The 26,435-nt window shown below is 39.3% G+C and overlaps 1 protein-coding gene across 3 annotated transcripts in view; it reads right to left on the bottom strand.

The window, feature by feature from the left end:
- The window catches only part of CTNND2 (catenin delta 2), a 679,731-nt gene that overhangs the window by 157,810 nt on the left and 495,486 nt on the right, over window positions 1-26,435 (bottom strand). For all 3 annotated transcript variants that reach the window (XM_054191357.1, XM_054191355.1, XM_054191356.1), the window contains one exon: window positions 21,713-21,845. In XM_054191357.1, the coding sequence (XP_054047332.1) occupies window positions 21,713-21,845 (133 nt within the window). The remainder of the gene's footprint in view (window positions 1-21,712; window positions 21,846-26,435) is intronic.

Raw genomic sequence — 26,435 nt, forward strand, 5'->3', positions numbered from 1 at the left:
TCCTCCTCTCCCAGGAACCTGAAGTCAGCAGCAGACTGAAGTGATTCAAAGATAAGTCCTTAAAAGCGAGGGCATTAAATATTCATCTAAAATGCATTTCTGTCAGAAAAAAAATATGGGTAACGCAACAGAAATGAAACGGATGTTACATAACACCTTACCTAACGTGACAAAATTCCTTAGATTCTACTGAAGAAAGAACCTATTCTTACCTGGGAAAGACAAACTTTTTTTGGTTTTTTGCAAACTTTGAATTTCCAAGCTCAGGTACTTGGCAAAAGTAGCTGTGTCATGCAGGCAGAGATGAAGCCGATTCTTCAAAAACGGGAGCTCAGTTTCTGATGCTGTTATCTGGATTACTGTGTGGCTTTGTTTTCATTTTTCCAACACTCCATTCTTCACCAGAAGCCTCACCCCATTTCATGTTTCCATCACTTATCTATATCGCTGTTTAATACTATATTCTCCAGCAGGTTGAACTATGCCTGACAAATTGTGAGACACTGATGAATGTTATCAGCACTTACTTAAATTTACGGAAACTCAGGCAAAGGAAATTAAATTATTTGTTCAAGTCCTTTATGGAGTTAGAGCTGCAGCCTGGAGGACAATTCTAACTGAGTGAGTCTCTTGGGGCAGATCTCAGCCAAGCAAAGTTATCATGGCTCCAGAGAGTTCAGCAGTGCTACTGCCAAACATCTTTGCCAAGAACACTGCCACGGGCGGATAAGCAGCAATTTGCACCAATGGGGCGTCAAATCCCACTCCTTGAAAGGACTTTTGGTAAAATACTTCTGTCTCTCTCTTGACTTTACATGAAGAGGACATTTCTTAATGTAACATCTATTGACACATCAGTGGCTGCTGCCTTGCTACATCCAGAAGAAAACAGAATACGCCGGAGCCTGTTTGCCTGCTACAACCAAATAATCAGCATAGTACCAAGCCATCAGGAGATACAGACCAACTCTGTTCTCACACAGACCAATTCCAGACCAATTCTGAAGTCAAAAGAACGACCTTCAGCTCTGCAGCTCAACTGAGTTTGATCATATCGTATCAGTCATATAATGAAGTTTATTCTTCCTGCTTTGAATATACTGTCCCTTTTTTATGCCATCTCTTCTCACTGTCTTCTCTTGCTGTCTTCAGACTAGAAGTATTAAAAATGCTGGGTGAATCCGTGTTACAGTGTTTCTCATCAATCTTTTAATCCATGGACACTGCTAGTTTCTGAATGTTCTTTCCTTTTTTTTTTTTTTCTCACTAGAAATGATATGCATTATCTTCGGAAGATGCTGTTAGAGAGCTGTTAAATCGATAAAACAGGCTGTGTTCTTTCACACGAGGCATTATGGAATGTATGGCAAATCCTATCAGGACCAGGAAGCCCAGCATGCATAAGCCTGAATTCATTCTGTTGAGCTTTCCTAATAAATTAGGGACCCATGCTGTGCAGTGTAAACCTATGCTGATCAAAGTAAAAACTGAAAGAACAGAGATTACATTAATTTTGCCACAAAAAAATTTCCACGGAAGAATGCACAGAGCTGCTTTCGTCTGATGAATCACGTGTCTTCTCTTTCCAGGAAATGTTTAAACTTTCCTTTTAAAGTTGGCTCTCCACCACTAATGTTACTTCTACTTGCTGGTCAGAAGCACTTGCTCTGGTCAAGTCCCATGATGCCACGATACAGGCCGACAGGACAGGAAAAGGTGACAGACCCTCTGGTCCATCGACCAGTAAGAGCGCACTCCTGTCAGCTGGATTCCAGAGTCTTCTCTGGCATCGTATAAAGTTTGTTTCCGTTCTGCATCTGAGAATATATTTGTATCCACACTATGCAGATACAAGGTGAACTTGGACTCAAGAAGGGGTTCAGACTAGTGATGGAGGCAGTGAACATGTTAATTATGTTCCTAAGAAGGAGAGCCTCGATGTCTCATACCAAGAGGTATAATTTATCAGTTTCAAGGCTGACCTCCGATTCAATGGTGTTTATCACAACAAATTTTCCATGACAGTGGATTGTTAGATATTTAATCTACCAGAAGTTACACGTGACCAGCCTGAAGCATATGCACTGGTAAAACAAGTCAATAATACATTGATGATATGTCTGAAACAATACAGATATACTTGATTACTGTATGATTTTAGCATATGAATTATTTGACAGCTTGTTTTCCAATTTGATACACGAGATTGGATGGATGTGTGGAAAGAAAAGAAATGTAGGATGTAAATGGTACACAGATACCTGGAATGTATGGACATCTGTTTTGTGAGGACATCTGGTCAATGGCTGCCCAGCAGCCAGAGATGAGACAGGAAAAGTAATAAACCACACTCATTTACGCAAACCTTATAGAACAAGAGATACCAAAGACCAGGTCTGCAAGATCACTGGTTCATGGGCTGCTGAAGGAACCACTCAAAGGCTTGGAGAGATTCAGCCTGAGCTTTGTTAAGTGGTAAGGGGGACTGGGCCACCCAGGGAGGAATGAATGACAAGGTTATCCTTGCCACCCCATATCCTATGGGAAAGAGCATGCTTATGGGATGCTTTCACAGGATTGTGGCAATGTGCAAAACCTATGGATAGAAGGGCAAAGGTAGGAAAAGAGACAACCAAATGCACGGGGAAGGAACAACATGAGAAAATACAGAGAAGGGCGTGATGAAAGGGGCTGATTGTGTATAAAGTTGTGCTTCACTATGCTTGTCCAGCCAAACCCTGCGCATAATCACTGCAGTCTGTTTTATCTTCTTATTAAACCTAATTCCTAACAATTTTCCTGGAAGAGGACAGTCTACTTTCTGGAGGAGTGTAATGCTAGTGAACCTCGAGCTGTAATTAGCTGGCGAGCAGAACCGGAGATCTGGGAAAGAGTTATCAGAGACACTGTAGATCCAGGGGACAGATACCAGCAAGGTCAGGGTCTGAGGATGTGCTACTAGGCAGACCAGCTGGGTCTGAGCCAGCTACCAGAAAGACCTCTTTGTGTCTCCATGTGTGTGAGATGAGACCTGCCAGCAAGCTTTGAGCCTGATTAGCTGGAGATTAAGGAGCACATATTATTGTTCGTGTTTGCGTGAGTGCTGCTTTGTGTGCATGGGGTGTAGGCACTGTCCTCGTGTTTGTGTTGATCTGTTGTGTGATCTAAGCTTCTTTAACATACATACCTAACAAAATGAATAGGGATGCTTTTATTTCTAGAATGATCCATATCTGATTAATTTCTCATTCATTTATTGTACTGGTTTTGTAAACATGTGTAGAATCACAGAATGTTCATGGTTGGAAAGGATCTTTGAGATCATCGAGTCCAACCATACACACACACAAAAACCCCAAACCCCTACAATCTCTGCCAGTAGAGCATGCCCTGAAGTGCCACATCTAGATGTTTCTTAAATACCTCTAGGGATGGTGATTCAACCACCTCCCTGGGCAGGCTGTTCCAGTGCCTGACCACTTTCAGGAAAGTAATTCTTCCTAATCTCTAATCTAAACCTCCCCTGCCACAACTTCAGACCATTTCCTCTGGTCCTGTCATTATTCACCTGGGAGAAGAGGCCAACACCCACCTCTCTCCAACCTCCTTTCAGGTAGTTGGGGAGGGCAGTGAGGTCTCCCCTCAGCCTCCTCTTCTCCAAGCTAAACATGCCCAGCTCCCTCAGCCTCTCCTCATATGACCTGGTCTCCAGACCCCTCACCAGCCTGGTAGCTCTCCTCTGGACACGCTCCAGCACTTCAATGTCCCTCTTGTACAGAGGGGCCCAGAACTGAACACAGCACTCGAGGTGAGGCCTCAACAGGGCCGAGTACAGAGGCACCATCACTGTAATTTAGGTTAGTATATACACTGTACTTGAAATGTTAACTGGGTTACATGTTCAGCCTTGTATCATGGTTACTGAAGGAGAGAGAACAAGAGAAATCACCAGCTGACATGTTAAGCTAGTCGAAAGGAGAAGTGCCCACCTTCTGAGCAATGCCATAACGCGTCCTGCTCCTTTTCCAAGCAGCAGTTAAGGGTCTGGTCCCCATCACTCTGAGGACTACTAACACTAATCCCACAGACGGCAGGAGGTGGTTCATGCAGCATGCAAGCACTCCTCTTATACAAAGCATACGTTGGAGTCAGTGGATCAAATACAGAGCTCTGTTAAAAAAAATAAACCAGAAACATCTCCCAAGGAATATTTAGCTCCTTTGGGAAATACATCTGGATCTACAGCTTTCGGTATCTTCTCCCTGCTTTGTATTACACTGGTTAAATATAACCTTTACTCACTTTGAGACTACTCTGGTTAAAGGATACTTTCTGTGCTTTAAAAAGAACTGACAGAATAACAATTTATGAACGTGGAACCTTTCAGAAAAAAAAAATAGAAATTAAAGTGTAATTTGTAGGGAATTGTAGGGAATATCGCAGCCTTCTTAATTTACCTTTTACAAATGCATGCCAAAGCTTGCACAAATCTTAACACAGCTTGAAACTGAATTATTGTCAGATGTAAGCAGTAACAGCATTACAGTCCATGACCTTAATTGACAAAACATGCTACCTGTCACTGATTCAGCACAGAAGCCATGCTGTTCCTCCAGGCTGTCTGTTTAAAGTCTAACAACTGGATGTGAAAACCCGACGGGCTTGCTTCCCTGGGGATAGGGAAGATTTGCCCGAAAAGTGAGGACAACCAGGACTGTCAGACTGAGCAGAATGCATGCTTTGACTTACAATCAACAGCATTATTTTCTCACGTTTAGAAGGACAGATAACTCCTCAAATGTGAACAAAATATAGGTGAGCGTTTTTTCTTCGTATCTAGGTATCAGCACAGTGTCCCTGGAATCTGGCTGTTGCTTATGGCTTTGCAACAGCAGAAGCAAAGTCAATGCAAATAGACATTAGCTGTCTTGACTATTACTATGGTTTTGAACTCTATTTTGAAATAAAAATTCTATTCCTCCCAGCAGCGAAGAAGAGAAGCAAATCCCTCTCTTTCAATCCCTGCATAATAGAAATCGCCTTTGACATCCCTGGGAAGGCTGTAAAAATCAGAGCTAGAGATACAAAAAGGAAGAAAAGTGAAGCTTCAAGTTTTAAACAGCTTAGCCAAAGACTGTTAGATAATGAAGTATTCCAACACGGCCTAAAAATATTGCTGTGATAGAAACCAAAACACCCTTCCTCTTCTATTTATACTCAGCAAGTGGGTATCTGAGATATTGTTCAAATTTTGCCAGTAGGTATAACTGGAACATCCTCTTCTGCATTTAATTCGGACTACCCTGCATTACAAAGTAAAATATAATGGAAACAGAACAGGATTAAGAATAGGTGACAAAAATTGTTAGAGACTGACAGAGTGATAAAGTGTGTTTCTAAAATAACACAATCTCCTCTTCCCAATAAGATATTAAGCGTTCCACTATTAACAGCTCCACAGGCCTAATTTGAAGATTAATTCATGCTTAAATGCTTACTGTCCACATTTTTCTTAATAATCACTTTTGAATAACTCTCCGTCCAAAGGAGGTGAAGGAAATCTAACAACAATCAAGCCTTTTTAGACATCATCGATATTAATTGCCAGCTTAATTGATGTAACACACTGCATCATCCACCACTTATTCTGTGACATTTCCATTATTAAGAAAGCATGTTTCAATATATCAAAATACAAGTGTTTAAACACATGGAATTATTTTTAATGCCACTGTGTTACATACAGAACAGAACTAAAAAATAACTGACTGCTAGCACAGGTGACGGTATATATCCAATAAACCCCAAATTAAAAGGACAATTCCATTTAAGTCTGCTTCTGCAAATTTGTAGCAATAATTGGCTTTAATGTTCCTAGATGCCAGTTTACTAACTAGCGGAATAAGTGCTTATTATTTCACACGTTGAATGGATTCCAAGCAATTCTGTTCCAGGGGTGTGGGAAGCAGAAGCTACAAGTGAGGAGAACCAAATGGCAAAAGCATTTTTAAAGAGTGGCAGGCAGTTTCTGCGACACTTACTATGGCCGCCCTGCTCCTCTCAGGCTCACCCTTTGGGTAGATTGGTTCCAGCCACACAGGCCAGGAGAGTCCAAGAGGCCACTGCTCACAGAGCAACTTGACCGCACTGACCCGTTACACACAGTATTCTTTTTTTTTTACAGCGTTTCCAAACCCTCTCTCTGAGACCCTTCTGTTGCTTATCTTTGCCTTGTTTACATTACTAAAAGACTTTACTCTAAAGAGGAAAAAAACCAATGTATTTTTCAGAGAAGGGTTTGGAAGATGGGCAGACTCATTGCTAGCTAGTTTCAGAGGGCTGATTCCTAAAAACTTAAAATGGGTATGAAGGGAAGAAAACAAATCTCCATCAAAAAAGAATACAGGAAGAGCACTGAGCATAGCACACGTCTCTTAAGAGAAATGTAGTGGTTCAAACTTTAATTCCTCTCCACTACTTCTTCTGACATGCCTATGGAACAGCAGGTAGACAATACAAAATCCGTACATTGCAAACGCACATGAGATTTATTACAGACAAATTTACCTGCAACATCATAGGGTAATTTAGTCTCATTAGCAAAGTAATTTGCTACAAGTTCAAAAAAGTGCTGAGCAATTTTAGCTTAAAATAGAGCGGAATGTTATGCAAATTGCTGCATTAGCTCCAAAGTCTAATTTGTTTAAGGAATCTAAATCAGGGTTTGGATCCAGGTCCCATTTAAGCATGGTTTTGTAGAACTGTCATTAAGGGCTTGTTAGCTCAGACACAAAGGCAACATAAAGCTGTGAACAGGCATAATTTAAATAAATTCAGCCACTGGTACATACACAATGTTCTGCTTTAAGTTAAATAAGAATTGCTCTCTGAGTGCTAAACTGTAGCGCATTGGAGAAGGAAGGGGATCTTTTTTCTGCATCCATAGAAATGAGGTGGGTGTTTGGAGGAATGGTTGCGCGACTACTAAGGACACACAACATGGGGTCAATACTCAGAAGATTTTCTTCTGGGAGTGGATATTCTATTTCTGTTAACTGAATATATATTTGCTTTTCGCTGTGTTTCTTAAGTGACCTCTTTAGATCCTGGGACCTACGTGTGCGGTTAACAGAGACTGGCAAACATGTTCCAAACAGGAGACTCAAAACCACGTTCCAAAATTTCCCAGAAAAGGTATGAATAAATGTGCTGCTTCCTCAGTCAGTAAGCCTTAATGTACTTTGTATAACATTCTGTTTTTCATGCTTGGTAGGAAGGCTATGCCTATTACATATTGAAGTCCTAGCATGATTTTATTTTTCACTAACAAAAATCTCTGGATAGGTAGAAGTTACCTATAATAGCAAAGCAGTTTACCTTATACTCTTAAAAAACATGAATTTGAAGGCTGGCACAAGCATCCTATTCTAAATCTAAACATCAAGCATTAATGGGATCATCCAAATGACACTCCTAACTGCAGGCGCAGAGCTGACATAAAGCGCTTCTCTGACTGCGAAGGTATCAGAAGAGCGATTTTCAATCCCACTGCTAATAACGGTATCTCCTAAAATGAACAGGTCGGCACTGACCTGCATTAACCAAGCTTCTCAGCTTTTGAATCACTGCTGGTATAAACTAACACTGAGGAACACACACAAATTAGGAAAAATACACACAAGCCAAAGCCCTTAGAAAGTATGGCAATTACTTCCTTTTAATTTGGGGTCTTCGCTTTTCAAAACAGTTGAAAAAGGCACAATGCTAAAGAAGGTTCGTCAGTCTGCACTTTATAGATAACGCAACGATAATATTAATTTAGGATGCAAAAGACACTGGCATTACTTAAACACTGATCTAGTAGTGTCTGAAGTTAAATGAAAAATGATGATTAACACCAAGGGTTTGGATCATTCACTTTATGCTATTTAAAAAGAATTAAGCATCTATTTGAGAATGAAGGACTACATTTATTATTGGGGGCGGGCGGAAATCAACGTATATACCTCACCTAAGAACATCTTGGTATTCCTATAACCAGATTCCTAGTGAAGTTAAACAAGATACAGCAAATTCAACAATTTTTTTTATGTAAAGAAAAACTGAGTTTTTTAGACAAATGCAGTAGGTCAGTACTTCAAATATTCTAAGAGTAACAGAGGACACCATCTTAGTGTTAGAAGAAAATTTCTGAAGTTGTAGTTAACTATATCCAGTTTGCCATATTATCAGTGTGATTTAGTCAGTATGAACACAAATACCAACTTGGAACAAGGTGGTCACCAATAAGACCACAGAACATTTCTTTTTTTTTTTTTTTCAGTCATTTAAGCCCAAACAACAGAACAACTCTATCTGACATTCCAGCTCTAACTGGAAATTCAAAAAGATCCTTTTTTGACGCTTGCTGTAGCTACCTCAGATAGTTTGCCTCACAGAATAAACAACACACCGCTTCTTCTCAGATTAAAAACACATTTACAACTTATTAGATCAAGCATCATACGGCCCCCTGATGACCTCTGCTCCCACGACATTCCCTACTGAGATTTGAACAAGAGGTATTCTCTCCTTGTAGCTGATGTCTTACTCTCCAAAGAATCTCAGTCCCACGAAAATTTTCTGTCTTAAAGCTGAAGTATTCGAGTGTTTACTGTCTCGAAAACTAATGAATGCATTCTCACAACATCCCTCTTTGGTAGAAAGTTTCGCTAATAGAAACTCGGGCACATACAATTAATTTATTTGCCTAAGGTCACAAAGACAGGCTGTGGCACGGCTGTGACTACGATCTGTAATTTAAGAGTTTCAGTGGAAAGATGCGCTACAGAATCCTTCCCCTGTCTCCCCATTTTTGTGAGTATTATAAATGCAGTAAAAGTCAGCACAAGTAAATCTGCCCCATTTCCAACGTGCTTTGTAATACCCACAGTTCAATATGCAAAATTATATATATATATTTTTAAAAGTATGTATTATAAGAAGTGTGTGTATATACATATATATACTTGTCCTGGTTTGAATATTTTTTTTTCCCTTTGTCTAGCTCAGGTTCTCTTTCACTTCTAGAATCCACAACTTACTTCTGATTCTTTTTTTTCTAAATCTCCTATACTCTTTGAAATAGGGGAAGACCAGAACTTCACGCAGAATCCAGGACATGCATAATACAGACTTGCAGAACGCCCCAGAAACGTTCTCTATTGCTTTCCTGACACTTAACCTTCCATTTGATTGTTGGACTGCCAATAAGCCTCAGATGACACTTTCCAAAAGTTGACCAGCACAATCAAAACCTCTCTTTTTCAATCAGCAGAATACAGAAAAAGCATACAGAAATGAGGAGCAAGCTAAATAACCATCAAAAATAGTGCCACCTCACTGCCAATGGACTAACTCTGGTTACTAATCTATAAAGCCTGTGAGTTGCAGCAATTTGTTTAGTTGCTCCTGGACACAAGAATAGCAAAGTAGCAGTTTCGAAAATAAAAACTCACCCAAAACCCTGTAATACTTTTGTGTGTGGAGTAAGGAGTGTGTCCCTTTCTTTAGGACCTTGCTTGGCTAACCACGTGCCCACAATGTGGCTAGGGAAGCAGAGAGGCACATCCAGCAGCGCCGCTGACACTGGTGGGCAACGTTCCCACCTGCTCTTCAGCAACTGCGGTAGCAGCAACAGCTCAAATATAAGGGGCTGATTCGGACCTGTTGTGTCATTTATCGTTTTGCATTAACTATTTCTTTATAGATGTTAAACGACCCTTACAGCGGGCATTACAATCCATGCTTTTTGTACAGATGAGTATGCAGGAACCAATCAAATCTCTCTGTAAAACTATAAAACGTTATTATATGCCAAATAACTTTTCAAGCCATATCTCACAGGTCTACTGTATTTCCATATCTGTGTGAGCCAACACCTCCACAAGATACCAAACCTTAGAAATGTCAGCCATTTATCAGTACTCTTCCAGGAAGAGGAGAAGGAGAGAATCTGGCACATGACCCACAAAAAACATACACAACTTCAATTTCAAAACGGGTAACTTTTTATATCTTGCTTTTAACTGTCTTGTTTTTTCTTATATTCCTCATGTGGTATGAGTCATACTCTGAGTTACACCAGTGTAAACCCTAGAAGAGCAGGATTGACTTCAGCAGCATTGCTATAAATTGACTCTGAGATGACACTAAGGACTCTCTGGTTCAAGCGACTTCAAAGAATTTTCTGCAGTGGCTGGACAGACAGGTAAGCATTTTAATTTTAGAGCCTTAGGTGTCCTTATGCCTCTACAAACCTGTGCTGCCTTCTGCAGCCACTCTCGGTAGCTTAGTAACAGCCATCTCTTCGTATTTTTAAACACATTTGGGAGATCAGCTGATGGTCTTTACCTTAGATGTTTCATTGCCATGGCCTTTTTATCAGGACTACTATTCACCTTATTGAAATAATTTTGCTGCCAACCTTTTTAGTACAGATACATTGAGAAAGCATCATATTACAGACACTGATATAATCTATGGTATTTTATTTCTATGTATAGTGTGCAAAGTCTTACTGTGGCTTGCCAGATGATGATAACAGTAATAAAAAATATGCTCTACAATAGGAAAGTAATCCTCTGCATTCACACATCAGCCTAATAAATCAGAGAAGCAATTGGCAGAAGAGTTATGAATAGAAAGAAATCCATGGCATATATACTAGAACATTATACTGCTTGAAAATGTTGCAAATATATTTATTACTCATTCACAATGTGGGAACATCACATTACTTATGTCAAGTGACACTGTCTTTCAGTGTGTATTACCTTTCCTTCCCTAGTGCCTAATATTTTCAAATACAAAAGATACAGCTTTTACAAATGTTCTAATATGACCGGGACATTTTTTCCTCAGACCAGTGGAGAGAGATTCACGACACAGGGCAATGTTCTGCCTGCATCTGCTGCACGCCACAGAAAGTAGCACGAAGGTATTCATCTTGTGCACATTAACGCTGAGGGGTTTGTTCTCTCCTACTAACTACGTGAAAAGCATTATCACCAGATGTTCACAACTGAATTTTCTGGCTAATTGAATTTATCGCCTAAAATTCTCTTCTGTGTGGTTACTCATTCAGAGGCAAACTCTGGCCGCCCAGAGCTGAAAAAGATAGGAACCTTTTGGCCAGTACCCTCATCTCCTGCGAGGCAGATGCTGTAGGACCCAGACAAACAGGAGGTCTGGATAGGTTTTGTTCAAGACCTCACTCGCTCCCTTCAGCCCACAGGAAGACCAGTGCCAGGCCCCTAAACGGCAGCAAAACGGAGGTCAGACTCAGTAGTCCAGAGATGTTTGCGGACACTGTTAACAGTTCGCCGTGTACTGCATGAACAGGACAGTCCAGACAACAGCAGCGACGCTGCAATTGTCCGTATGAAGCGTGGACAGTCGTTAATAATTTAAAAAATGATTTTGGCTTGCTTTGACTCTAAATAATCATTGCTGACTTCTTCTTAGGACCATAGAAAAATCTATCTTAAAGAGGAGCTTCTGGGAAGAGTGGGCACAACTTTGTCCCTTTGGCTATGCCCTGGAGAGGGAATAACATGGGGGAAGAGGGGAGAACATGTAAGCAGTATAAAGCAATGTGGCGGGGGGGTGTGTAAAAATACAGGTACATATTCTCAATAGCACGCCCCCTATTTTGCAAAATAATTGTTTTCGGTAACTTTGCAAATTCATTCAATTCAGTCTCTTTGCGAAATGAGAGAGAATGATGTAATGTTACAAAACGACTGAAAACAACAGGAAGGCAGCAAGCCAAATGTCTAATTTTTGCTTATCTAGCATTAAAACTCAGAAAAAAACCAAGCATAACTACGTGTTCAATTACGTTTATGAAATAATATACTCTTGTTTATTTATTTTTGAAACCTCTTCACTTTACAGGACGGATACTTTGTCACTTTACAGGACTGATGCTTTATTCCCAGTTGAGACTATTTTCCAAAAGAAATAATTTTGAAATGTGAATGCAAGAAACCCAAAGCACCAATCAAGATTCTTAGCAGAGCAGAGCAGTGAAAGACAAGAACTGGCCCTCGCAATCTGCCACGACTTTGCTGTGCAGTCTTCAGTTGACATCCTGACTCTTCAATTCCCTCTTTTAACTGCATGTGACTCCGGCGCAGCTTGTCATTAATTCATTTATTTAACAACTGTAATAGTTTCCCAATCTTACATCAAGTGAAATATACGCCAGGTGCACAGTAAATCATGATTACAATCCAGGTAAAATATCCTGACAATGAAATCAAGAATAACCATGGTTAAATGACCCCACAGGGATCCCAGAGTGTAAAATGCCAATCCTTCTGTGCTACAGAAAGCACAGATTGTGGGGACACAGCACAGCACTCAGTGACATTCATTAATTCTCAGTCTTAATAAATGTAAAGACTGTGCACAAAACAAAGACATGCTCTCTATCGTCAGAAGAGATGAATGTCATAAAATGATAGTGCATAAATTAGATGGTGCAACAATGGAGAGATGCACTCAGAAACGCTTTTGAGAGCAAGAAGATCAGTTTAAGATTTAATTCCCTTATAGAAGGTGGGCTTCTATGCTTTAAAAAACCCCCACGAAGTGAAAAGCCCTAAAAAAAAAGTGAAAAAGCCTACCATTTTATAGTTAACCACGTTTCTGGAATTTATTAGCAAAGACAAGACAATTTATTAGCAAGAAAGAACAGACTGATATATTCTGATAAATACTATTTAGTAACTCAGCATTGGACTCTATATTGAGAGAGATTAGTGAACAAAAGTGTGTTTTCTATTATCATTATTCTAAATAATAATCTTTTAAAACCATTAAGAGTGTAAGCAGTCCTAACAACAGTGTTACCACAGATTATTGTGTTAAGACCAACGCAGCCATTTCTGCCTCATTTGTTTTAGTTATATTATATTAAAAAGGGAAAATGTTCGGTCACAGGGTTGTATTATAGGCCGTGAGTTAGTGCTTCTTTACTTCACACAATTCAAACTAAAAGAGGAGAGAGGGTATCATAGACATAACATAAAGGCACATCCAAAGCAGACATATGAGGCACTTCAAACTAGCGCTGTAGTTACTGAAGTGCTATCAAATATACTCTCTGGCATACCTATCAATAGAGAAGGGCTTGAAGTGCAGAAATCGCTGTTTTACTCAGGAGAAACAGACCATTTACATCTGCCTCCCTTAACACAGAAACACATCTCAAGCCACTGACTGCTGGAATAAATAAAATGGAAGGGAGTAGAGAGATTAGGAGAGGTTACATAGGTCTGAAGATGGGATCAAATGGGGATGATTTTTTTTTTAAAAAAAAGCAGCAGCAATAGCAGAAAACAAAGGTTGCTTTCAAACAATCTCCTATGGAAAGAAGATGAGACAAGCCATAGTTAGTATATCAGAGCAATGAGACCTTGATCATGGGAAAAAGAAGGGCATTGATTCTGTAAATGTAACAGAATAGAGGATTTATCCTTCATCTCTTCCAGGTTTATGTTTTATGAATCTTCCAACAGGATAGGGGGAAAAGACGCCTTCAGCCCCTCTATCCCACTCCAAATTAATGTGACTGCAAGAGTGCCACAAGATGCACGGTGCCAGGCAAACTGGAGACAGAAAGACCTTTGGGACACAGCTGTGCACCCTCCCCTCTCAACCCAACATATGGGAGAAAGCAGTGATTTAGGGCATCATATGAGAGCTTGTCACCAGCAAAGATCCAGTGTCGTGTGTCCAGCCCCATGGAGCATGAACTGCCGCTGTCTCCTTTGGGCAACTTCCCACCTCCTGAAGTAGCTGGTGATGAAAGACGCAGCTCCTTGAGAGCCCTACAACAGAGGACTGGGACGATCCTATCCCACGCTCACTGCTCAGCCAGTGCACATCTCTGCTCTCTCTAGTGACAGAGATTGTAGGGGTTTTTTTTGTGTGTGCATGGTTGGACTCGATGATCTCAAAGGTCCCTTCCAACCATGAAGATTCTATGACTCTATGATTCTCATGGATGTCTCTGTCAAAGAACAGGATTCGGCATTTTTGGCACCATTTTTGAGTATATCGTAAAAGCACCCGGAATGGAAGCAAAGTGGGACAGCCCTCACAAACATTTTCAACCTGAAACCGCAGAGGTGTTTATATTGGTGGGTTGATGCCAACTTATCACCCTTGAGAAGAATAAACAGAAATAATCAAAGTAGAATAGAATTATCATCCCCATTTTACAGGAGAGCCCACGGTCATGCAGGGCTAAAAACAGACCTAGGGCTTGAAACTTAGTCAAGTGCTTTCAGTGTAAACCCATTTTATTTCAGGTATATTCAGGTATACAGCTTTTACTTAATCTGTTCATCATTTAAGACATCTTTGCATATTTATCCCATCTTTCTCTTCTCTCTATGGCTACAATGAAACATAAATATGTAATTTTTTGTGTCGCACCATGATAGAGTGGATTTAAGCCATAGATATGCTAGAGAAAGCTAAAATAACAGATACTCAAGTTGATCAAATTAACTGTTCTTGTCACAGTTTGGTTTTGCAATTATTATCAAGTCTCATTTAATAATGACAGGTCATTTATTTTGCACATTTCTCATGTAAGATATATGCAGTACACCACAAATTCTGTAACAGTGTAGCCTCTGTTGGTTGAAATGCATTCTTCAAGTGCCACCAGTTCAAAAGCTCTTTGCAAAAATGAAGTTAAAAGGATAAATAAGCCTTGAGGCGGAATGAAAAATGGCATTTCTCAAGCTAAAGAATAAAACTGTATATAAAATGTAATGGCATAAGAAGCAATCATAAAGCTATTTGTATACTTTTTCTTGCTGTGGAGAGTAAGACTCTGTGGTGCTGCTGATGGTTGTGCATGGAAGTTACACCTAACTTTAGCGTAAAATCATATCCTTGAATGACAAGGTGCAAGGAGTGGAACATCTTGTTGGAAAAACTATTCCAAAAATGCAAACTAAGACAATTTACAAAAGACAAATCAAAGAGTCACTTCCAAAAATACTTTAAGAGTAAAATATTAAAAAAAACCCCAAACAAATAGCATTTTGTATATGGAAAATTGACAGTAAAAAAAGCCCAACCTGTATTGCAAAACAACCCAGTTGTCAACAACTGTTGACTGGCTTCTTAGAAAACAGACTAGAAGTCACTGAGAACCTAAAAGTTAACTCCTGTAAAATCATCATTAATGATATTTTATAAAATAAAAAAATAAAATTCTTACATAAAGACTGTTTCTGGGTAAGTCACTGGGTGCTGCTTTACTTCATTAGAGTAATTTCTACCAGAGAAAACGATACAGAAAGTGTATTTGAAAGGGACTGTTTGACATTTACTTGCACAGCGAATACGCCTGCCCAGGATGATGGGGAGAGAGACCCAAACCATCCTGCATGCAGTAATCTAAACGTAAGAATGCAAAAGCATGAACATATCAGTGCTTATTTTGGGAATCAGGTATAGGCAAGCACCCCTACACATAAACAATCAGCATTAAAATAGTAAATTCCTTGTGAAGCCATCTAGGGGAATATTTTTCAAACTGTGAGATTTTACCCATGCAGATGTTTAACACATGAAAATTATGGTTATCAAAGTACTAATAAAAGGTTTATAACTGAACAGGGAAGTATACTTTCTCCAAAAGTATGCAATTATTGTCTGCACTAAAATGCACTCTCACAAATGTTTCAGAGCCTCTCTGCAATTTTTACATTACTTTTCAGTATCATCTATGAGATTGTTCTTTCATTTAAATTAAATACCATGTCTATATCATCCGGCAAGCAACGATTAAAGCAGTTTACTTTATGTCTTTAATGGAAAACTGACAGTATCATTACTGGACAAGCCAAATTCCAGCCTTTACCTGAAGAGATTTTAGAAAAAAGAAAGAGAGAAGAGGAAGGCCATGGAAAGGTGAATGCAAAGCTATGGTTCTTCTTCAAACACGTAGGAAAAGAAAGATATTCTGTTTTCTCTGGGATCCCTTATGGAAACCAAGATACCCTTCAAGGATGATGACAGCACCTCCAACCTCCCTCTGCATCCTTCAAATGTTATGGGGTGAAGAATTCTGTCAGCATTAGCCAGCAGGTCTAGAAGCAACATCATGGACTTTTTGTCCACCACCCCGTAGTAAGTGTAAGTTTTCCTTGGGACAAAGGAAAAAAATGTGTCTTGGAAGATGATGACAATAACTTACACTACATAATAAGATATTTTTTCTTATATGGTTCATGTTTGTATTCCGTTTCAACCAGATGGCCTATCACACACTTAACGGAACAGAGGATGGGAAAAGCAGATGTATATTCAACAAGCCCTCGCTAATAATAATAAAGAGCAACATAAATATAAAAAATAATGGCGATAAACAAGAGGTGCTTGCTGCCTGACATATGGAAGAGCGGTGGTATCGTGTTAAAAGGGTTCCGGGCACATTCTGAAGAACTCACAGAGGAAGATGCAGAAAAACTCTTAAGATTAATGACAAAATAAATGCAAATGATGGTTTTGAGCAAGTTTGGAAAATACTTTCAGTGTGCAATCACTCGTTTTTTGAGAACATCATGGAAGAATGTCCGGATTGGTACTTTTCCTCTAAGACTGTGTGAAATGAGTATACGGGAACGCTCTCCAAGATAAAGAGGAAATTGTCCGATCCAGCAAGGTTTATTAAGGATGCAAGGGAAGGCTTCAGGCAAGAAAGTTCAGTAGTTACTGTTCTTTTATTTGGCATCTTTGCACAATTTTCTTGAGATGAGAACCTCAAGTGCCGTGGCTTTGATGGCAAAAATTAATTTCTTAGCTTGCAGAACAGAGTCATTGGTGCCAAAAACCCCAAATGACCTGTTACACCTTTGCAGCTGATGGCCGGCTGCCATTTTCCATGAGAGCAAAAACGGTGTTGGCGTGTGAAACTGCACAATTCAATCCTTTTATATGGTGACCTCATAGAAAAGAGTAAGCTGTCATTATAGGAAGAAAAATTGCCGTGGAAGAATGAACCCTGTGTTTAATAGAATGTGCTCTTTTAAAGAGATGTTCTCTGCTAACTATTTTAAAACGCTTCTCTTTTCCTATATCCCCTGCCTGTTCCTTCTTGGCATCCAGGACCAGCTACTCTGGCTCTGCTCACAATTTCACCATTGTTGGTGTAAGAGCCCTCTCCTAAGGAGAAAATGCCATCTAAAAGGGGCTTCTTGTGCTCTTCTGCCTGATCAACTTTTCATTTGCCTTCAAATACCTGATCGAAACGTCTTCCCTCCTTTCCTTTTGCCTTTTAGTCGCATCCTTCACTGTCATCAATGAAAGAATAATTTATACAATAAATTACTAAGTATTCTGAGATTCTGAATTTCAGAATTACGATGTCTAATTGTAATGGGCTGCCTGGTAGTTTTTACAACCGTTAGCCTTCTGCCTCCTTCTGTCCCTTCAGAGAGGATTGGTCGCTGCTCAACAGGAGATGAAAAATCCAACTATTGGACATTAGCAAAAACAATCCAATTTCTTCAGCTCTATTCTAATGTCTGCTGCACCACCGAAGCACCCAACATGGGGAATAAAGGCAGAGAACGAGATGCACTACCAATAGCAGATGTAGCGCCTGCCCTGCAGACAGCAATACTTAAGGAGACTCAGAAGTAGCACTTGCGGAAAACTGTCAGGTAAGAGCAGCACTTAAAATCATACTTTTAAACAAAGACTAGCACTGAACAATTTTGAGCAGTATAGAAGCACCAGCATCTGCAAGAAATAACACCACCAAGTTTATCAAGGGTCAGTGTTTATCGCATTTACTTATCACCATACAGGTATGTTCAGGGCTGGAAGGGGAAAAATATAAATTCTACCAGAAATATACAACCTAATTCACTCCAGAAGTTTTTTTGTGGAAAAGTAAATGACTTCTGACACCTTAGTAGCCAGCCCGGGGCATCTTGACATAAACGGTTACCAATTTTGTTTGAAAGTCCTTTAAATTAGAGAAGGGCATTTGCACACCTCATTGGTCTGAGAGAATTGCTACATGAAAGACTGAGCAAGGCCTTTACACTCCTGTAGCAATAAACATACATTTAGAGTGATATCACCAAATTCAGAAGTACGCCTGTGATTAACAAGTGTTTTAGAAATACCACCTACCATAAAGAACATGGTCATGAAAGGAAAAAGATCTCTCATTGCCCTAGCCACATTTCAAACGTTTTTGACTGGATTTCTTTTTTATAGCTGTCTTCTATACCTCTTCTTGGGGGGGTGAAAATATTTTAAACGAGAAAAATGTAATGGTAAAACCATAAAAGTTGTTAGGAATCTCAGAAATGCATATAGTCATAGATGCTGTTTTCTATTTCTGTCTAAATTTTAGTTGACGCTGTTCTACTCAAAAGGAATATAAAGGTCTCGTCCTACCAAGTACACGAGGAGAAGTTTTATACAAATCACACTAAACTCTTATGAGAGTAGGAAAAGTTTACCACTGTACAAAAACAAAACTGTAAGACTGAGAGAACGGTCAGGTTCAGAGGATAGATCATTAGTCACCTTTTTGATAGACAATACAGCTTAAAAGAATAAAAAAAAAGGTATTTCAAGACAGTTATTTCCAGAAACTCTGTATAAAATAGCCATTAATAGCAGTGTAACAACTTGATGCTCATTAGTGATAAAGGTAAATGAATGTTATTTTTTTTCTGTCAGGTAACTCCAAAGTTGAAACTTTAACAACTGCACTGCATTTCAAATTCAATGCAACCAGTAAATAAACTGAACTGTTGCATAATAATATTTATTCTCTGTCTGCGTGTGTGTGTGTATGTTCAAGTGCATGTTACACACAAACACTTAAAAAATTACATAGTGAATTCAATTTGCTTTTTCCTCAGTGCCTGTCAGGCATACAAAATACCAGCAGTTTTCTTAACTTACACATTCCTACGCTTGTCCTTTCTCCAGGGTCTGAAAGACCACCAAGACAGTTTTCTCTCTTTAGTCCAAGCCATTTGCTCTGTTGGATCTAGGCATTCGGTAAAAGAGCACAGTTTTCTGTGCTTCAAAAGAATTGGAATTTTTCATCTTTGTAATCTCAAACTTACACCTGGACTTCCAAAATCCATAATTACCAATTTGACAAGGGGTTGTAAAGAAAACAAAAATTTGGACGTGTCCTGGTGCTTCTCTTCCCTGCGCCTTGTGTCTGAGCTGGCACGTTTCCCCGTGACTGGGAAGGGACTCTCAGCCTGCCCAGAGAGGCGGTGGAGTCTCCAACTCTGGAGACATTCAAAACCCGCCTGGTCGCGTTCCTGTGCAACCTGCTCCAGGTGACCCTCCTCTGGCAGGGGGGTTGGACTAGATGATCTCCAGAGGTCCCTTCCAACCCTACCATTCTGTGATTCTGTGACTGCGTGTGGCAGGACTTGCACTCTACTTTCCATGAAGAAGGAATGGGATATTAAATGTGTTCTCAAACAGAGGAGAACGGGCCACAACACACAACTGCAACACAAATACTTTGCAAAAGAGTGAACTTTGACATCAGTTCCTATTATTTAGGTATTAGTTCATCTCATAATTCAGACACATCCTTAAGAGTTAGCACATGAGTTGTCCCAGGGCGGTTTAACAGCACCACTCAAGTTCCTCTGGCCAGGCATAAGCTTAGTAAAAATCTGGGATATCTTCTCACACAAAAGGTTCCTCAGGAAATTTTTATTCAGTGGAGAACTCAAGCAGACCCTAAACACACTACTGAGCCCTTCGGGTAGATCTTCATTCCAAAAAACAAACACAGAAACTGTTTAGGTGCTTTGCTGAATCATGGCCTAAACAAAACAGGACTTAATCATTACATACTATAGGTTGGTACATAAATAGCTAGAGATAAAATAGTTTGCTACCATTAGATGCTTTAGCCTCAAAAGCTTCACAAAGCATTAGGAAAGTACACAATACATCTCATTACTTGTTGTCTTAGAAAAATCCACAGTACCGGACGCTTGAAAGCATATTCTCAGGTGGACTTGTTTAAAAAAAAAGTATTTTGTCTTGTTTCCAAAGACAGTTTACATATTATGGAGTGAGGGAAATATCAAAGCCCTGAATAATAACAAATGAAGGGGGGAAATGCTCATTTTATTCGTTATCTTTTTTCAGAGGAGAAAACTCAGAGAGCTGCCTAGTGCTCTACTGTTTTATATACTTACCTTCACCCTTCCAGCTCATGAGCCTGAAGCTTATGAAAGCTGATGTCCTAGTGGGATGGGTCAGATCAACAACAATCTGTCTTCTTTTTCCCTAAATGGTTAGCAATGAAAATCAAACCGTCTTCTTCCATCAAATGTGATAGCTATCTAAGGGCTCTCAATCTATGGCTAGCAGGAGAAAGCACAGATTGTACAATGAATAAATTGCCTTAATCATTTAACTGCCTTTCTCAGAGATTAATCAATTCTTTTACTGAAAAACTAATTTGTGAGTAAGGATGAGAAGAGAGCATGGGGAGACCGTGCCGTTAAAATTTTCAGCAATACCTGGAACGGAGTTTGCTTTCCCAGCGCACAACCATTCTTCATTTTAACATCCATGTAAATATTTTTTTTATTATTATTTCTAAGATGTTTGGGGTGATGTATGCAACCAGTGCGGTTCTGTCAGTGCTAGCAAACCACAGACTTACTCACTCGGGAATTTCCTCAGCATGAAAAAGCCTAGACGGGAAAGCCGCTATAGCCGGAGAGACCCAGGGAGCGGTACGCGCTGAGGGTGAGGATAACGAAGCACTAGCAAGCCAGCATCACTGCACGGTTCTGACAAATAAGCAATAGCAGATCCTGATCTCAGTTTACCTTTACATGCCAGGCTAAAAGATGCCAGCACAGGCACAGATTTATGTGCACACCACATGTCCCTGATCAGCAGTATCTCTGGGAGGGCCAGGGGAGGCAGCTGGGGCTGGTAACAGCTTCACTCATTCAATTTTAATTGACTCCTGTGTGTTTGTCAGATCCCTCAGAGCTGCCTTCCTTCTGTTTTAACTTGTGCCAAAAGCTGAGCCGGTCCCATTAACCACAGGGAACAAGCAAGCAAGAAGTACCCGTCAGCTACAGGTACAGAACAAAGTCTATAATGCTGTTTGAATTACATTTTAGATACAATCTGCGCTGAATTCCAAGATCATAGACCAACGATCACAGTTCAAGCTGCAAACCCAGTGAAATTAAACTCCATTCACGCAATTACACATTAAAGCAGGCTTTGATTCAGAATCCTTTTGCTGAATTTTTCTGTAATTGTATTTAGTGCCTAAACATCTCTTTTTGAAAGTCCTAAGGAAATGCCCATATGCTTCAGTGGGATCTAGACTATACCATTAGCTGTTTACTGAACAACTACTCATACACTGTCTAAATGGTATACAATCAAATCAAAATATTCAAAACCAGACCAAAAAAGAGTGACAAAAATATTTTATGCACTTTTTCCTTTCTCTAATTGTAACAAATGACTTAAGTGAAAGCTTGAGTAAAATGGGTCCAGACGCATACACAATTTTGTTTGTAACTCTTTTAAATTACATATAAATAACTAGCTATGATAAATGCCAGACAGCATCACTGTTGAAAAAAGGATTTATAAGTCTTACCTCTGCTTTTATTTTATTGTCTCCGAAACAGAGGTGTTGTAAGTAGGCTGCAGCATTGGACTGTACTGAGGGAAATTGATGCTGTAACATCTGTATAACTTCTGGAAGCTCTGGATCTCGCCATCCGAACTCTCTGTGCAAAAACAAACAAGAAAGATTCATCAAAAAATGTGCTATTATTGGATAAATGTGGCAACAGTTGGGCCAAAAAAGAAGAAAGATGTCTCCAAGTAAAATCTTGATTTTTTTCCCATTATTTTCAAAGCAAACATTAAATCAAATATGAAGCTATTTTTCACTTTAAACTGTACTTCTCTGCAAAAAAAAAAAAAGGTCATATAAAGTATAATTAGAGTAAATAACTTAAATAACTTTATGGAATTAGGTGTCTAACTGCTAAGGTTTCCTATATGAAAATGATTATGTGGAATATAAATATAAGTAAAGAAAGAAGAGACATGCCCATACTATTATACTTTATCAATTAAGATTAAAATATGGAGGCTAGAATCGGAACCACAAATGGTTTGCTATGAAATACTCGTTTGTGGAAAAAGTCATTTTTACTTACTGCAATCTTTATCTGATATAAATTGCCATCTTATATAGAAAGCAACGACTTATATTGTCTTTTCATTTATTTTTTCCAGATACAGTCCATACTCAATGTAAAATTATTACACAGTTCTGGCACTGCTTGAGCAGGGGTTTGGACCAGACGACCTCCAGAGGTCCCTTCCAACCTCGGCCCTTCTGTGACTCTGTAATTTTACAATTATACAATACTTACACGTCAGATTTCTTTTAAATCTTCATTCATACTACTCAGTCTAAAGCAGCTAGGCAAATACAAAGGTCTTTGCACTTTTCTTTACTCCAACAAAGCACGAAACACCATTAGCATCAAATGAAACAACTGAATCCAAGCGTGTTGAACAAATCTCAGCAGGTATTCTGTCTCAGCAGGTATTCTGCAGCTTCCAGAACTGAACTTAAACTAAAAATTTTGAACTAAAGTTTTTCTTGAACTAAAAATTTTTCCCCCTCTGTGGTTAAAGGTAAAATCATTCATGAAAATGGCTCTGGACTCTGTGTCCCAAGCGCCAGGCATGCACACAGCCACTCTGCAGGAGGTACTTAATTCTCACATGGCTTTTCCCTAAGAGATAATTTTTTGTGCCATGAAAATATTTTCACCATCTTCTATCTAATGCTACGTGTACGAAGTAATAGAGGCAAATTAGGGGAAAGAGGTGACTTGTGAAAAATGCCGTATGTTCTCTGTAGCAGTCACCACCATCACCTGGGAATTCACTGCCAAAAAACCCCACAAGAGTTGTTGCAGAGTCCAGCTATAATATTTGAAAAAATATTCCTGATCGTTAGATTCCTTCCCAAATTATGGGGATTCTGCTGCGCTGAGGCCAAGTGTATGTATATCACTGGGAAAATTCACCCACGTTTGAATAACGCTTACAGTAGCTCTGCAGTCTGTCTCAACTAAAACCAGGCATCGCACTTTAAGTACAACAGCTCTCCAAGACACTTCATTGAAACAAGACATTTTTTACAATAATAATGAATTAGCACTACAGAACAGAGGTATTGTCTGTTCTCTTCTCATACGGGATGTTTGCCAGATTAAGAGCTGTCATTACAGTTGTATCTTTATGACGATTCAGAATATAAATGGGAGATGTAAAAAAACACACTCAGAATTTCACTGGCTATTTATCTTCTGACAAAACAGATGTTAACTCATGAAAATTGAATTTCACATTAAATGTTTAATACAAGGGAACCATGAAGACGAAATAATAAATCACATATGGACTATTCCAATGAATCTTGAGATGACAGAGGCTGTTGGGAAGCTTCTACAAGAGACCTTTTGCATATGTTCAGAAACATCTTAACATCGAATTGATATTTGGAAAAGTCAGACAATGTTGTAAAAAGTATCAGGGAAGGGCAGAAATTTCAGCAGAGGAAGATGGCAAACACCGCATTTTCTTTGTATACCAGCTTACTATGACTGTGTTAACAGGTGAAAGGGAAGTGACTCTCTGGTTAAGCACTTATTTCTGTTTAAGAACAGGCAGTACAAACCCATAAACAAATCATAAATTGGCAGAGGTTACAGAAACAGTTATTTGATGTGTTAGCTTCCTTTTGTACTTGCTTTCTGACTGTGAACCATGTTAACACATGTTCACAGGTTCTTCACGCACATGAGACCTGCCTCCTATATACATGGCTCTCAGGCAGCCAGAGACATCTTCCACAAAATATTTTAAAATTAAAAATAAAATAAATAAATAAATAAACCAACCCACCAGCCTTACTGAGAGGACAAATTAATTATTCCAGCTCCACTTCTAAATTATTCTCGTTTTCAAACCTAGATGCCAAGTGCAGGTGTTGGTAATTTGGAGAGGATACAAAATACCAGAAGAAAAGGGCTTGTATGACAAGACAACAAGGGGGAACATTTGAAATTACTTGTTTTACACCAAATAACTATACTTCTCTCCCAAAGAAAACGTCCTCCTTCACAATATGTGTATTACTTGAACAGAAAAAAATAACCAAAAAGCCCGTTACATACAGTAGTACACCATGGAGCCTGACAACCAGCTCAGGTTCTGCTTCCTCTTGTCCTGAAATCCAGGCCAGAAGAGGCAATGAGGGGGAGAAAGGAAGAGTTTCTTTCATCAAAGGTACAGTTAATTGTTCTGATGAACCTGCAGTCTCGACATGGTATTTACATATGAAAACAAGGTCGTGCCTACTTTTCCCCTCTGATCTCCCAGAAGAAAAGTTAGCAAACAAGGGATGTATGAATACTTGGAAATGCTTGTGTGCATATTGGACGCAAATAGAAAATTAATTCAGGAAAGAAACCCTTAGCACTGGAAACTGAGTTTGTCATGTAACCAATCTTAGGAGAGATAATGAACAAAGCTGGGAAAAAAGTTTAAAAATTTAGCCCCAGTATGCACTGTCATTTCGAGCAGATGGTCTCCAAGATGATTATATTTTTAGTAGTTTCTAAATGAAATACGGTAGCTATATAAAACAAACAAAAACTTCTGTCAACAGTTAAGGCTGCTTGAATAATTGTGATAATTTTAGCAGCCTTCAGGGCAAGAAGAACTTGTTTCCAGGGGTTTAAATTTTTCGTTTGTTTTATACAAGTCTCTTACAGGTGGAAAAAAAGTGAGCTAAAGAAAGAGAGGATTTTGTTTTTAAGGACAGCAAACTTGCAGTTCTATTAACATTTACTTGAAAAATTTAAATATGGATTTTTATTTTTTTATTTGGTTTAATTATGAAAAGTTAGGAAGGCTATTTAATGAAGCCAACTGACAGAGGTCTTGAGAAGGGAGGAGGACTGGAATTCCTTGAAGACACGGGTACAAAACTATCTGGAACATTTTGCATAGATGTGGGGGAACCTTCAGGCCACGGCTCCAAGCACACCTATATGACAAAAAATGCATATTAAAATAGAGAGCCAAACCAAAAGTGAAAGAAAAACCTAGTAGGGAAGGAAGGTATGTTGTAGAAGTCAAGAGCTGGAATAAATTGGGTTCCACCTTGGAAAAGTAACTGAAATTAGATAGCAAAGTATCTTTTACTGCCTACCAACAAAAACCAGTAGTAGAGTCGGCACTTGATAAAGATAAGGGTCAGATTAAAGAAAGGGAGAAGGATAATAAAAATCAAATCTACCTCAATTTCTGTGAAACATCTGATATTGTGACATATGGAAATTAGTTAAACTGGCAACACACGAGGATCCAATCCCTAGTAAAATTATAAAGTAGAATTAAGCAAAATCTGAAACTGTAGTGAGTATCCTAAACAGACACTATCTATCTAAGCCTGTGTCCTTTATTAACATTCCCATGCTTACAAAATCCGAGCGAGGTGATCCACACAGATGGTGAAACAAGCCAGAAGGCTGGAGTAAATCTGAGGAGATGCATGGCATGCAATTTTGAGAATGCCATCAAACACTATCTGTGTAGTTGATCCAAAAATGAAGAGTAAGCTAGCAGCTGTACATTCAGCATCTTCTGCTATTGCCTCCATTTCCCTTGGAACACCAACACCAAGCTGGTCAGGTGCTGGCGTGGGTTTTCCACAAGAGAATCACAGCTGTGCGAGAACTCCACGGCTTTGGCTGGAAAGCAGTATTTGCCGTGCACTCCAAATATTTCAGCAGGTTGTAAAAGCGCATTACTTCTAGGAAGAGTCCTCATCTGAGGAGACCGACCAAAGCACGTCAAGGTGTTCCACCTTCTTTCTTTGATAGAAACTGTGCTCTGTGAATGTAGGACTGATCTCATTTTAAATCCTGCAGAAGGTTTTAGCTTGAAGTAGTGACCAAGGCAGATGTTCCACGGATTACAGTAGGATACTGTTCCAGAGGTGGAAGAAGACCCAAAGGGGAACACCAAGTCATATGTAAGGTGGCAATATGTATGCCTAGACTATCACAATAGGCTACATTTTATCTGTGAACAACTGAAGAGAATCAACAAGGAGCTGGACATGAGACACAACAGCTCTGAAACTGAGCAGCAGACGCAGCAGCACCAAGAAATCCAGGCTGACTTGAGTACAGCAAGTATTGCATCGAAACCAACTCCTGCTCCTGCCATCATATCACATACCCATGTCAAAAAATAAAGGAGATGCAGACCCAAGAGAGACT

Source organism: Rissa tridactyla, chromosome 2 (genome assembly GCF_028500815.1).
Source record: "Rissa tridactyla isolate bRisTri1 chromosome 2, bRisTri1.patW.cur.20221130, whole genome shotgun sequence".
Lineage (NCBI taxonomy): Eukaryota > Metazoa > Chordata > Aves > Charadriiformes > Laridae > Rissa > Rissa tridactyla.